Here is a 14089-nt window from a genome sequence, read left to right as displayed (position 1 = left end):
CAAATTCATCTTATTTTCCAGACATATTTGGTCACTGTAGATGATGCAATAAGTATCTTATTGCATATAAGTAATTTTCCCACTCTTCAATTATTTCCTTAAATCAGATTTGCAATATAAAATTATCAAATTGCTTTCATAGGGATTCTTAGCAATCTGTAGCACCATTCATGAATTCACAATTTATACAATTACACGATGTTTGTGCTGACTTGCTGCTTTGAGTTTTTATTCATTTGTTGCTTGGTTTTATGGTGCCTCTTGCATACAAGACAAATGCCTTATCATTGAGCTGTGGTCACAGCTGCCATTCAGTTTTATGTGATCTCTATTTTCCCCAGTTCAATAGGTATAAATGTACCTTGTGATAATTTTGATTTGCCTTTCTCTGAATTTTAAATATATTTGTCCATATATTCCTTATGTTCTGGAATGAAAGCCTGATGTAGACTCTTAATATTTTTTTTTGAGGAGGGATCTTGGATTCGTGTTTATCCATCCATACTTTTTGGGGGGCAAAATCAAATTATATTTGTTATAAGTATTCTGACATTATACTGCACCCTTCTCTGCCCCCTCTAATTAAAATCTATATGTATGTTGTTTTCTGCAGCTGTGGACTACTGTGCCTCAGAAAATCATGGGTGTGAACACGAGTGTGTAAATGCTGGAAGTTCCTACCAGTGCCAGTGCCATGAGGGATTTGCCCTCAACCCAGATAAGAAAACATGTTCAAGTAAGTTATGGCGCGTGCACACACACACACACACACATACACACACACACACAGTGCTGTTTCTGTGGGCACTGTAGACGTAATACTCTCCCAAGCATGGATTAGCACATATTAAGTCATGAGGTTCTGCCCTTATTCCTCCTCTGTTAGGCCTTTCTAAATTGTTCCAGTTAAAGTTTTTGGTGACAGCGTCTTTTGTTGAAGACAAAGAAGCTACCAACCAAACCAGCATCGCATGTGCTGCCTCAGCGTGGCTGTGCCTATCATTATAACAGGGCCTGAAGAATATTTTCACCGCAGCTTTGTGGCTTGTGGGCTCCAGCTCTGACTCCACACTCGAACCAGAAAATCGCTGAGCCAAAAGGAACTGAATGTGGTTCCTTGAGGGTGGGGTGGGCATAGGTGGACGGCATCTTGCTGAGAACGGCTCAAGTTTTCTGTAAACTGCTTAGTTCTGTTTGATTTTAGCTCCATGCATAACCGTTGAAATTGACTTAAACTCCTAACATTGGAACAGAAAAATCTATAAGCTTAAAAGGATCACCAGTTGTATAAAAAGATGCCAGAAGTAGTCTTTTAAATATAAAGGTGCAATGGGACACGTTGTGGCTTCTGTGGGCAGATGATTATCTAGTGGTATAGTGGAAGGGTCGCTTGTGGGGAGCTGATTCTGAAGTAGTGGGGCCTGGCGATATTTTAATGAGATTCAGCAATAACTAAGAATAAAGCAAGGCATCTCTGTAATGTATATCTGTGAGAAAATAGGACTTTAATTATTAAAAGCTCGTGTACCTTCCACCTTTCAAAGCTCTACCCAGTATGTACTGTTGTTCGTGTTTCAGAAGCATCCTTCCTTATTTCCTTGTCTCCAGTCCCTAATATTAACAGCTGAAACCCCTAGAGCCGGAGACAGGGCACACTGCATCAGAAACATATGCTCCCGCAGCCCCAGGCGCCAGCCTATAGAAGTGAGGGAGGCAAAGTCCTACTTGGATGAGGACAGACCTTGGCTGGAGTTTAAAGGAAGCCAGCATTTACCACACAAAGCAGGGCACATGGGAATGCCAAGAGGAGTGCTCGATAGGACCAGCAGGGCAGGCCCGTGGACTTCCATGCCCAGCTCACAGCTAGTGTACAGCTGTTTGTTCACGTAGGGAATGAGTGCTTGGGTAAGCTGCTCTGCTCCCAGCTCCCCTCCCTTCTGTACAAACCTTGAGCAGTTCTCAACAAGATGCTATCCACCTTGTCCCACCCCACCCTCAAGAAACCACATTCTGACCAAGGAAACAACAGTCAGGCTGTCACTGCGGCTGGGAGCTGTGGCTGCTGGGCCACTAAGCCAGCACTCCTCACCAACCGGGGACCCTGTGCTCTTCGCTCAAATCTCAGCCTCTGCCTTTTCTCTGGATGATCCTGGGCAAGGCTCACGCTGCAATTTCCTCAGCTGCAACAGATGGTAACACCTGAAGACAATTCACTCTGTGGTCCTGAAGATTAAATGAGATTGTTTTTAGGAATGACTCATCAAGTTGTGAAGTGCTAATTGAGTTTTTACGAAAGATAGGATCTGGGGTGTCAGCAATGATGTTTGAATCTCTGGCACCCCTGTAAAAAAAACAGGGCACACACTGAGGATGTAGAAACAGGAGGCTCTCTGGGGCTCCCTGGCCCACCAGTCTAGATGAATAGGTCAATTCTAGGGTTCAGAGAAATACTTGCTCTCAAAAGAATCAGTTGGGGAACAATTGAAGAAGTTACCCAGCATTAACCTCTGACCTTTACACATGTGTACATGCACATGCGTGTACACATGCACATACATGAACACATACACACTAGGACAAAAATAATACTGGCCCCAAATATTTTAGTATTAATGTGCACGTACTATATGGCTTGACCAAGCATAAAGGTACATAAAAACTCAAGACTTCCATTGAAAGTTGGTAGGAACGCAAGTCCTACCACACAGAGCAACTCAGTCACAGCACCAGGACACACGTGACCCAGGGTCCACGGCGTGATGCAGACATGCTGGACTGGGGTAGGTGGAAACACTGCCTGAGGGTCAGAGGAATGTCTGTGTGTGAGGGTGGGGGGGTGTTACACATTTGTCTGATCTCAGAATTTTCTCCCTGGAGGAGTCCTGAGTCTCACTCCCACCCTGGTCTCCAGAACAGCGTCATCTCCCCACACTGGCCCTCAGCACGTCCTCTATTACTAGAACCTATTCCAAACCTGAGACGGGTACAGACAAGGAGGTCTGAGCTTTGCTGTCAGATCCTCAAGTGGAAAGTGCAGGGTAGGGACTTGGGAGAGGTTTGGCTAGGAGTCAGGACAGGGCGCTTCCAGCTGGGAGGTCTCTCCCCAGCGAGGCTCAGAGCCAGCAGCTCGACATCTACAGGCCGTGTCAGAGGCAAAGCCCTTGAAGCTGGCCAGCCCAGTGCGTGGGCAGAAAAGAATGCTGGGAAAGCTGTAGGGTCCAGGCCAGCAGCACTGGGGTGAACTGCCCCCTTGGAAAGGCCACCTTCCCACAGTCCTTGGGAGCGGGGCGAGAGCCAGATGGAACAGCCCGGCAAGAGAAAAGGGATGCTCTAAGTAAGAGAAAGCCCATTTGTACAGAGAGAACACTGGAGTGTCTCTGTCTCCAGCAAGACGGAAACAGCCAGTGGCAAGGACAGCCACATGAGGGACAGACCCAGGAGCAGCCAGGCAGCCACCCTGATAATAACTTTGAAGTGTCACAGTCCCAGCTACTGGCTACTGCTCTCATGATGGCAATCAATCAATCAATCAATCAATCAATCGATCAATCCAATTCCTACACACTTCCAAAATATTTGTAAAATTCTTTTTAAAATCAGTTCCTTACATTTCAGTCTATTTATTTACTTGTTTGTTTATGATTTTGGGTTTTTGGGTTTTTTTAGGTTTTTTTTGTTTTTTGTTTTTCGTTTTTGAGACAGGGTTTTTCTGTGTAACCTTGACTGTCCTGTACCCACTTTGTAGACCAGGCTGGCCTTGAACCCACAGAGATCCACCTGCCTCTGCCTCCCTGAGTGCTGGGATTACAGGCGTGTACTACCGCACCTGGCTCAGTCTTTATTTTTTTAAAGACATGTTTCTTTTTTTTTTTTAAGGTTTTTATTTTATTATATATACAGTGTTCTGCCTGCACACCAGAAGGAGGCACTGGATCTCATTGTAGATGGTTGTGAGCCACCATGTGGTTGCTGGGAATTGAACTCAGAACCTCTGGAAAAGTAGACAATGCTCTTAACCGCTGAGCTATCTCTCCAGCCCAAGACTTATATTTCTTTTTAAAATATTGGGGGGGGGGATAATATGTGCACATGTGAGGCTGGAATTATAGGGGTTTATAAATCACTGGGTGTAGGTGCTGGGCACCATACTGGGGTCCTCTGCAAGAACTGTATGCACTGTGGAGTGATCTCTCTAAAGTATACTTAAAAGTAACTGTGCACTTACTGTCTAGAGAAAGTTTTCTAGTCAAGGTAATCCATCAGTTATGACTAAAGTGTGGTTGGGCCATAGTGTACCATGTTCCTGAGCATATAATGTAATTCAATAGAGATTAGTGATATCCAAAAGCATCCCCACGCAGGGTGTGGCCCTGCACGCCTGTAACCCCAGCACTGGGGAAGCAGAGGAAGGGACATTGCTGCAGGGTGAAGCTAGCCCGGCTGTATAGTGAATTTCAAGCCATTTAGGCTCTATAGAAAGACTCAGTCTCAAAACAAACAAACAAACAAACAAACTGAAAACACAATCAATCACTTCTGTGTTTTGACTAAAATCAAGTATAAAAAACAAAACCAAGGCCAGGTATGGTGGTACACACCTTTAATCACAGCACTCAGGAGGCAGAGGCAGGCATATCTTTGTGAGTTCGAGGATAGCCTGGTCTACAAAGAGGGTCCAGGACAGCCAAGGGTACACATAGAAACCCTGTCTCAGAAAAAAAACAAAACAAAACAAAACCAACACACACAGATACAGCAATTCCTTCCGAAGCAGCACTAGTTTGCAAACACACTGGCTACGATTTTTTAAATTATACACACACACACACACACACACACACACACACACACACACACACACACACACCAAACTTGCCACCGTGGGGCTGGAGAGATGGTTCAGTAGTTAGGAGCACTATCTGTTTTTCCAGAGGACCTCAGTTTGATTCCCAACACCCACACCGTGGTTCACAACTGTCTGTAAGTCCAGTTCTAGGGGATCCAACATCCTCCCCTGGATTCCAGGGGCATCAGGCATGCACGTGGTGCACAGGCACGCATGCACACAAAACACCACCCGGTATTACCCTACCAGGGGCAGTAGCAACATATATTCATTCAACCACAGTTATTGCATATCTGCTACATGCTAGATGTAGTTGCAGACACAGGGCTTACCTCTCAGTTCGTACAGACCTTTCTCTGTGTTGGGGTAGAGTAGGAGAAGAAAAAGCAACATTTGGTCAAAGGCTGGGAAGAGGCAGGAAGGAGAGTCTCAGCCCAGGAGCGTAGCACCAGTGCAAACACCCGGGGGAAGGGGGGGTGGGCAGGAGCCTGTAGGACTAGGACAGAGAAAGGCTGTGACGGGGCCCTGTGAACTGAAGAGCATTTGGCCTCCTCCCTTCACGCTCCCCCAATCCCAGTCATGCTCACAAGCCCTTACTTCCTCCCTACATTGAGGTCTTACCTTAGTTACTGTTCTATTGCTTGATGAAACACCATGACCAAGACCAAGGCAACTTATAAACGGAAACACTTCATAGGGGCCTTGCTTACGGATTCAGAGGGTTATCTGGTTGTCATGGTTATCATGATGGCAGATGTGACGGCAGGCAGGCAGGCATGGTGCTGAGAGCTCAAGTTGGTGGCAGAAAATGAGTGAGACTGGACCTGGCACTTCTGCAAGAGCAGTACGTTATCCTTTTTTTTGGTTTTTGGTTTTGTTTGTTTGGTTGGTTGTTGGTTTTGGTTTTTGAGACAGCATTTCTCTGTGTAGCTTTGGCTGGTCTGGGACTCAGCCCGGTCTACTGTAGACCAGGCCTGGTCTACTGAGCCATCTCTCCAGCCTCACTTTTGTTTTTATTTTTTTAATAGTGACAGCTTTGGCTATATATAGTATCATTAGCCATGTTCGCTGATTATTTTGTTTTCAAATCTCACCTCCTACACTGTTCTTTTTTTCCTATGTTATTTGTTATTTTCCGTGGCAACTAGTTTTGTAATTATGAATAAATATATTTATTTTTATTACAAAACTAATGTAGGTTTACTTGTAGACAACTGGTTCTTATAGAAATGAAGCTAAATAAAATAAAATCATCTATACTCCATCCAGTCTGGTGCCTTCACTTCCAGATTTTAAAATGTTTAAATATTATTAGATTTACTTGTCTGTTAATATATATGTGTGTGTGTGTAGATACATGTGTGCCATGGTAAATATCTGGAAGTCAAAGACAGCTTTGGGTGTCAGTTTTCTCCTTCTACTCTGTGAGTTCCAAGGCTTAGCAGCAAGTCCCCCATCCCACCTCCACTCCATAGACAAGGAACTACAGGCAACCAAGGAATGCGGGGACTGGGAGGGTAAGTCTTCCCCAGGAAGAACCCATGGTGGTTATCTCATACCAAATGGTCAGCCATGAAATCATACAAATACACACAACACTAAATGGATTCCACAACATGTGTGTGTATGTGTGTGCGTATGTGTGTGTGCATGTGTGTGCGTATGTGTGTATGTGTGTGTATGTGTGCATATGTGTATGTGTACATATGTGTATGTGTGCATATATGTGTATATGTGTGTATGTGTGTGCATATGTGTGTGCATATGTGTGTGCAGGGTGTGTGTATGTATGTGTGTGTGCATATGTGGGTGTGTATATGTGTGTATGTGTGTGTGCATATGTGTGTGTGTGCATGTGTGTTAAGGAAAACAAGGCCTTGAATTTGAAAGAGAGGGAAGTATAGGGGGAAATGAGAAGGGTTGGAAGGAGAAAGGGGAAGGGGGATGATGTCATTATATTTTAATTTTTAAAAATTAAAAATTAAGTTTTAAAAATTTAAAACAAGAAAAATCCCAGAATTCCAGAGGCAGGTGAATCTCTGTGAGTTTGAGGCCAGCCTGGTTTACAGAATGAGTTCCAGGATAGCCAGAGCTACATAGTGAGACCCTGTCTCAAAAAAAAAAAAAAGAAAGAAAGAAAGAAAGAAAGAGAAAAAAATGAGAGAAATCAAGAAAAGAAAAGAAAGAGGAAAAAGAAGAGGAAGGAAGGAAGAAAACCAATAAACTTCTAATCAGACTAGCTAGGAGGAAAAGAAGAGAACAGATAGAAATTCCCAGTATTAGGAGTGTTGATATCATTATTGATCCATTGAAAGAAAAAAATACCACACAAAAATATGCCAATAAAGTATATGATATGGACAAATCCCCTCAAGGACACAAACTACTACAGTTTTCTTAAAAAGAAATAGGTGATATGAATAGTCCTGTGCCTCTTAAATCTTACATCTCTTAAATTATATCTCATAAATTTTAATTTATGCCTTAAACTTTTACATAAAAAAAACTCTTTAGATCTAGTTGACTTAACTCCTGCAATCTACCTTTTGTTTGAGCAACAACTAATACTATTTCTATACAAATGGTCCCTCAAAATTAGTGATAAACAAACGCATTTCAGCTGATTCCTAAGCCAGCATCGCTCTAATGATCAAACCAGAAGAAGCTATCAGAAAATACACACACAAATATTCCTCAGGAAATATATGCAAAAGCCCTTTAGATCTTTGCAGCCATCAAATCAATAATATTCAAAAAGAACAATGCATCATGACCCTGTGGGATTTAGTCCAGGAAGTCAAGGTTGGCTTGATATGCAATGTTCAACCAGCCTGATTACAATATTAACATACTAAAAGAAACATAGGAGCCACTGCATTAGGTGCAGAAGTCACAGTTAAGATATGATACTCAGTGTGATGAGTAAAAAGCTTTCTGCAGTGAAGGGAGCTGCATCAGTGATGTCTGCCACCCACATAAAAAGCGAGAAGGCAGGTGCGGGAGAACTGGTGTCTTGCTGGCCAGACAGCGTAGCCAAACTAGTGAGCTTCAGATTCAGTGAGACGTCCCATCTCAAAGAGGAAGGTCGGGAGGAATCGAGGAAGGCACCCGCGATCGACCTCTGACCTCTACACAGAACGTGCACTAATGAAAAACTGTCAGCTTCTGTTATGTTTAGCGACGGAAGATTGAATTATTTCTCTGTTTATAAGATCAGGAACCGAGCAATTACGATGGAACATCAGGTAAAAGTGCTGCCTGACCTACGACCCCAGTATGTGATGGAAGGAGAGAGCTGACTCCCAGAAATTGTCCTCTGACCTCCACAGGCGTGCTGCGACATGCACATGTGCATGCACACACAGAGACAGAGGCAGAAATCATAAACGAAAGAGAATGTCCACTCTGAAAACTTGTATTTAACATTTTCTACAAGTTCTAGCCAGTGAAATAGAAAAGAAAAATAATAAAACAAATAGATATCACAAATATAGGATAGGAAAAATTTAAGTCATCTTACTTACAAGCATTATCATCTATGTAGAAAATCCAATTAATTTTTTAAAAAAATTTGTAAGATCTATTAAATGAACTTAACAAGTTTGCTAAGACAAGATAAACATACAAAAACCTGCAATATAGAATCAAAATTTAAACTAAAAATGTTCAATAGCACCAATATACAATATTTGTGAAGAAATTTGAAAATAGATATGAAATATCTGTACAATGAAAAAGTACAAAATATTGCTAAGAGAAACTGAAGACAATTAGATAGAATGTTAAATAGCCAGGCTTTTCAATTTGCCCTATATACTTAAATTAAGCAATATTTTCTGTGTTTAAATGACAGGCTGATTCTTAAATATACCAAAATACTCATAAGTTGAAAAAGTTGAACAAAGTGGGAGAGTTTAAACTACCTGCTTTTAAGACTAATTACAAAGCAGCAACGATCAAAACAGTATGGAACAATATGGAACTGTCCAAGTATAGACAGGATAGAGCTCAGAAACTGAGCCACACATATATTGTGAAATGACTTGTTTAAATAAAGGTGTCAAGGCAATTAATTAGGGAAAGGTTAATATCATCAAAAATATTATTTTAAAGATGTATTAGTATTATTTTAATAATGTGTACCTGTGAGTACGCGCGCATGTATATGTGTGTGTGCGTGTGCGCATGCCCGTGCATGCGCTACTTGCATACATGTCTATGGAGACCAGAAGAGAGCACTGGATCCTCTGGAGCAGCAGTTATGGGGTGTGAGCCACCCTGCATGCATGTTGGCATCTATACACACGTCCTCTGGAAGAGCATTAAGCCCTTCTAACCACTGAGCCTCTTCTCCAGTCCCCAAGTGAACAGTATCCTGGTTGTGGCTATGGTTCATAGGAGTAATATATATGTCAAAACTCTAAATTAAATTATTGGCCTAAAATATGTACTGGGATTGGACCAATTGCTCTTTTTAATTTAATTTTTGAGAATTTCATATATAAGTATTGTATTTCTAGGCCTCCACCCCACCCTATTCCCCCACTTCCTCTCAGATTCATGACCAAGTCTTCTTCCTTAACTTTCATCGTTTTGTGTGTGTGTGTGTGTGTGTGTGTGTGTGTGTAGTATGTATGTATGTATGTATGTATGTATGTATGTATGTATGTATAAATACAACCTGCTGGGTCCGTTTAGTGTTGCAGGTATGTATATGTGTTTAGGGCTGACCACTTGGGACTGGATGACCTATCAGGGGACTCTTCCGTGGAAAAGATGGATTCTCTCCTCTCTCTCATTGGTTATTAATTAATTAATTGCCTATAGCTCCTCATCCTGGGGTAGGTCCTTGTGAGATTTCCCCTTCCACATTTGTATGTTGTCCTAGGTAGGGTGCCTTTTACTGCAACAATACACCATGACCAAAAAGCAAACTGGGTAGGAAAGAGTTTATTTAGCTTACATTTTTATTGTGGTTGTTGTTTTGTTTTTGTTTTTGTTTTTTTGAGATAGGGTTTCTCTGTGTAGCCTTGGCTGTCCTGGGACTCGCTCTGTAGACCAAGCTGGCCTTGAACTCACAGAGATCCACCTGCCTCTGCCTCTTGAGTGCTGGGATTAAAGGCGTGCGCCACCACTGTCTGGCTTCAGCTTACACTTCCACATGGCTGTTCATCACCAAAGGAAGTCAGGACTGGAACTCAAACAGGGAAGCAACTGGAGTCAGGAGCTGATGAAGAGGCCGTGGAGGGGTGCGTCTTACTGGCTTGCTTCCCCTCGCTAGCTCAGCCTGTTTTCCTATAGAACCCAGGACCACCAGCCCTGGGATGGCCGCACCCACCACGGGCTGGACCCTCCCCCATTGGTCACTGATTGAGAACATGCCTTTCAGCCAGATCTCATGGAAGCATTCCCTCAACAGAGGCTCCTTCCTGCCTGGTGTCTTCAGCTTGTGTCAAGCTGACACAGAACCAGCCAGTTACGCATGGGTATTGCCATTTTGTTGGTCTTGTTTAGGTGACTGTGTGGTTGAGAGTTCATAAGTAGCTTCCTTGTTATATATAGGGGGGTCTGTCCCATAAGAGCTGCCCTGGTCACCCGGCTCCTGGATTCCTCCTTCTGCGTCTTGCATGATGTTGTCTGAGTCTTAGGTGTAAGGCTTGTGTTCTAGATGTAGCAATCAATTACTTTTCAAACAAAATTATTAGAGGAATGTTGCATTATTCAAGAACGCCAATGACATAAAACCCAAAGACAGGCTGTAGGAGGGTGACAGGCCCTGTTATCACTGTGTGCAAGGGTCAACAGCTGGGGTGACTAGCAAGTCCCTGAGATGCAGCCAGTGCAACCAAGGAACTGAATTATCTTTTGTTTTGTTTAGTTTTCTGAGACAGGGTATCTCTGTGTAGCCTTGGCTGTCCTGGACTCACTTTGTAGACCAGGCTGGCCTTGAACTTGCTGCGATTTGCTTGCCTCTGCCTCCTGAGTGCTGGGATTAAAGGCGTGCACTACCATACCTGGCCTGGAACTGAATTTTTTACTTAACTTTAATCACTGTGATTTAAGTATCCGCATTAGACAGCATGCTTAGATGAGGTCTAAGCAAGTATGAAAACGGAATCCTATCTCTGGCCCTGGACAGTGTTCTGTACCAGATGGTGAGATAGTCACACTGATTGTCATTACGCCTGTAATCGCTGTGTTCAGGAGGCTGAGGTGGGGATTTGTGCTAGCTTGAGCTAGATAGTGAGATCCTTTTTTTTTTTTTTTTTTTTTTTTTTTTTTTAGTGTTTCAAGACAGAGTTTCTCTGGGTAGCCTTGGTTGTCTTGGACTCACTTTGTAGACCTCAAACTCACAGAGATCCGCCTGCCTCTGCCTCCCGAGTGCTGGGATTAAAAGCGTGCGCCACCACACCCGGCATGAGATCCTATCTTTAAAAATGCCAACTGGTAAGATTAGAATACAGATAGCCTGAATGAAATTATTGTATCAATTGAAGCTTATGAAGTTTATAAGTTCACTATGGTTCTACAGGAGCCGTTTGCTTTTCATGCAAAGAAAGAGGGCCGGTGTGTGCATAACCTATCACTCAACAATGGTTTAGAGAACGCCCAGTCAGTGGAGCAAAGTGTTAGCGGGTGAATCTCAGAGGGAAGCACTCGGGTTCCCTGTACATTACTTTTTTTTTTTTTACATTTGACCCTTTATAAACTTGAGTTTCCAAATAAGAAGCCTTTAAAATGTAATTTATGTGACTGTCATATGGTTATACGTATTTTTTAACATCTTGGTCTTTAGAGATGTGTTATGAAATATTTATGGACAAAATCATGTCTGGGATTTGCCTCAAAGTAATATAGGATCCCAGCGGTGTGTGTCTAGACGGAAGTGCAGCCACAGACGGGTGTGGTGTCCGTGTGGATGGATGTATTGCTCGGTCCACTTCTGTGTGTGTAGCTTTTCCATCCCTTCTAACCAGAAAGCTGTGGCAGCTTCTCCTTAACAGAATATTACGTGCTTTCTTCTCACTTTGTCTCCTTTATTATGGACTAAGAAAGCCTCACACCGAATTCTTCATTTTTGGAAATTAAATACATAGTCAAACATTCCTCAAAGCAATAAAAGTCCTCAATGAAACAAAAGTGGCCACTTTGGGGGGCAATTTTTAGCAATATGCCTAAATCCACTACAGCCAAATGTTTCGTTCAGACCTGTCAATACAGAAGTCTCCTTCCATATTTAAAGATGCTTGTGCAAGTGAAATTCCTCGTAAAAAATCCCATACACACTTTTTGTGAATATTTCTGAAACCCCCTAGAGATCACACTTTTGATCTTAGGAAGATTTGTGGGGCTGAGGAAATGACTGAGTTGGCAACGTGCTTGCCATGCGAGCATAAAGACCAAAGCTTTATCCCAGCATCTGCCCCACTGGTAAAGAACCAGACACAGTGCTGCGACTCCAGCGCTGGGGAGGCTGTGACAGGAGGGTCCTTGGGGTTTTCTGGCCAGCCAGTCTAGCTGAGTCAGTGAGCTCCAGGTTCATTGAAGGATCCTATCTCAAAAAGGTGAAAAGTAATCAAGGAACAGTCCTTCAACCTTTGACCTCTATGTGTGCGCATGCGTGAGTGCGTGCATGCGTGCGTGCGTGCGTGCGTGCGTGTGTGTGTGTGTGTGTGTGTGTGTATGTGTGTGTGTGTATTGTAGGGAATACTATTTATGTCCATTCAGTCCACCAAGATAATGAGGGAAGAGGTTTTGTTGTTGTTGTTTGTTTCGACCTTGGGTTTTCAGTTTTTCAAGGCTGGGTTTCTCTGTGTAGCCCTGGCTACCCTGGAACTCAATCTGTGTATACAATACTAACCTCAAATTCAGAGACTTGCCTGCCTCTGCCTCCCAAGCGCTGGGAATAAAGGTCTGTGTCTCCACTGCTCTGTTTTAAATTCAGAATTGTGTCTTTTCGCTTCTAGGCTCTATGTTTCCCAGGATCTGATTATTTAGTTCTGTGTAAAGAGTTTAAGTGGTGTGGAGTTTGATTTGGGAAAGTTTTAATCTCTTTCATTGCATAAATTCAATCTATCCCTGCTTGGAACACAGCAAAGAAAATCCCATTTTAATTATTTTAATGTATGTTCACATATGTATGAGCACGTGTGTGAGGGTGTGCATGTACATATGTGTGCATACATGTGAAGGCCCGAGGTTGACATGGGGTAACTCCCGTGTCCTTTATGCATCATGTGAAGATCTGAACCCAGAACTTTCCAATTCGGCTAATCCCCCTAGGCAGCCTGCTCTGGGAACACCCTTCTTGCCTCTGGAGTGCTGGGGTTACAGATGGGCATTTCTGTGGTCCTGGAGGTCTGGACTCACCAGCAGGCACTCTGTGCACCGAGTCCTCGTCCCCAGCCCATCAGCCGTTAGCTTCTTCTTTGACACTGAGCCAAGTCTTGTATGTGCTATGCAAATTCTTTACCACTGAGATACTTCCCCAGGCCAACACAATGTTTTGTTTTGTTTTTGAGACCAAATGTCACTATGTAGTCTTGGCTGGTCTTGAACTCACAGAGTTCAAGGGCCCTCCTAAGGTCTGGGAAGAAAGGTACACCACCACACCCACCACACCCAGCCCCCAAGGTAGATTTAATTTCAGTGGCTTTTTACAAGGAGTATGTGTTAGCTGGGCATGGTGGCACACGCCTATAATCCCAGCACTTGGGAGGCAGAGGCAGGCGGATCTTCATGAGTTCAAGGCCAGCCTGGTCTACAAAGTGAGTTCAGGACAGTCAGGGCTACACAGAGACACCGTGTCTTGAAAAACCAAACCAAACCAAAAAACAAGAAGCATGTGTTCATAAATCCCTCTGTTGTATAAATATTTCATAAAATAAAATGTCAAAAAGATCTTTGAGATGAGGAGGACATAATCTCTAGACGTGGAAATGCCTTTTTGAAGAGAACTCTTCTGGGCCTAAATTTTGAGGCGTGTATTTCACAAACTTGGGGAAAATGGGGGCTGAGAATCCTTGTGTTTCATGGGTAGCCATATTCCTGTATCCGTGATGCCCAGGACCTTGCTTTCTTTCCAGAGATAGACCACTGCGCCTCCTCTAACCACGGATGTCAGCACGAGTGCGTTAATACCCAGAAGTCTGCTCTCTGCCGCTGCCTCAAAGGCTTCATGCTGAACCCAGACAGGAAAACCTGCCGGAGTAAGTGGCCCTTGCCCAGTCCTCCAATGTCCTC

The 14089-nt window shown here is 43.3% G+C and overlaps 1 protein-coding gene across 2 annotated transcripts in view; it reads left to right on the top strand.

Moving 5' to 3' along the window:
• Positions 1-14089, top strand: part of MATN2 (matrilin 2) — a 146784-nt gene that overhangs the window by 95457 nt on the left and 37238 nt on the right. For both annotated transcript variants that reach the window (XM_084751308.1, XM_084751307.1), the window contains exons 6-7: positions 614-736; positions 13933-14055. In XM_084751308.1, coding sequence (XP_084607434.1) covers positions 614-736; positions 13933-14055 — 246 coding nt within the window. The remainder of the gene's footprint in view (positions 1-613; positions 737-13932; positions 14056-14089) is intronic.

This window comes from Acomys minous, assembly GCF_964271855.1.
Source record: "Acomys minous genome assembly, chromosome: 12".
Classification (NCBI taxonomy): Eukaryota; Metazoa; Chordata; class Mammalia; order Rodentia; family Muridae; genus Acomys; species Acomys minous.
The sequence above is the reverse complement of the archived record's forward strand: the minus strand, read 5'-3'. Positions and strand labels throughout refer to the sequence as shown.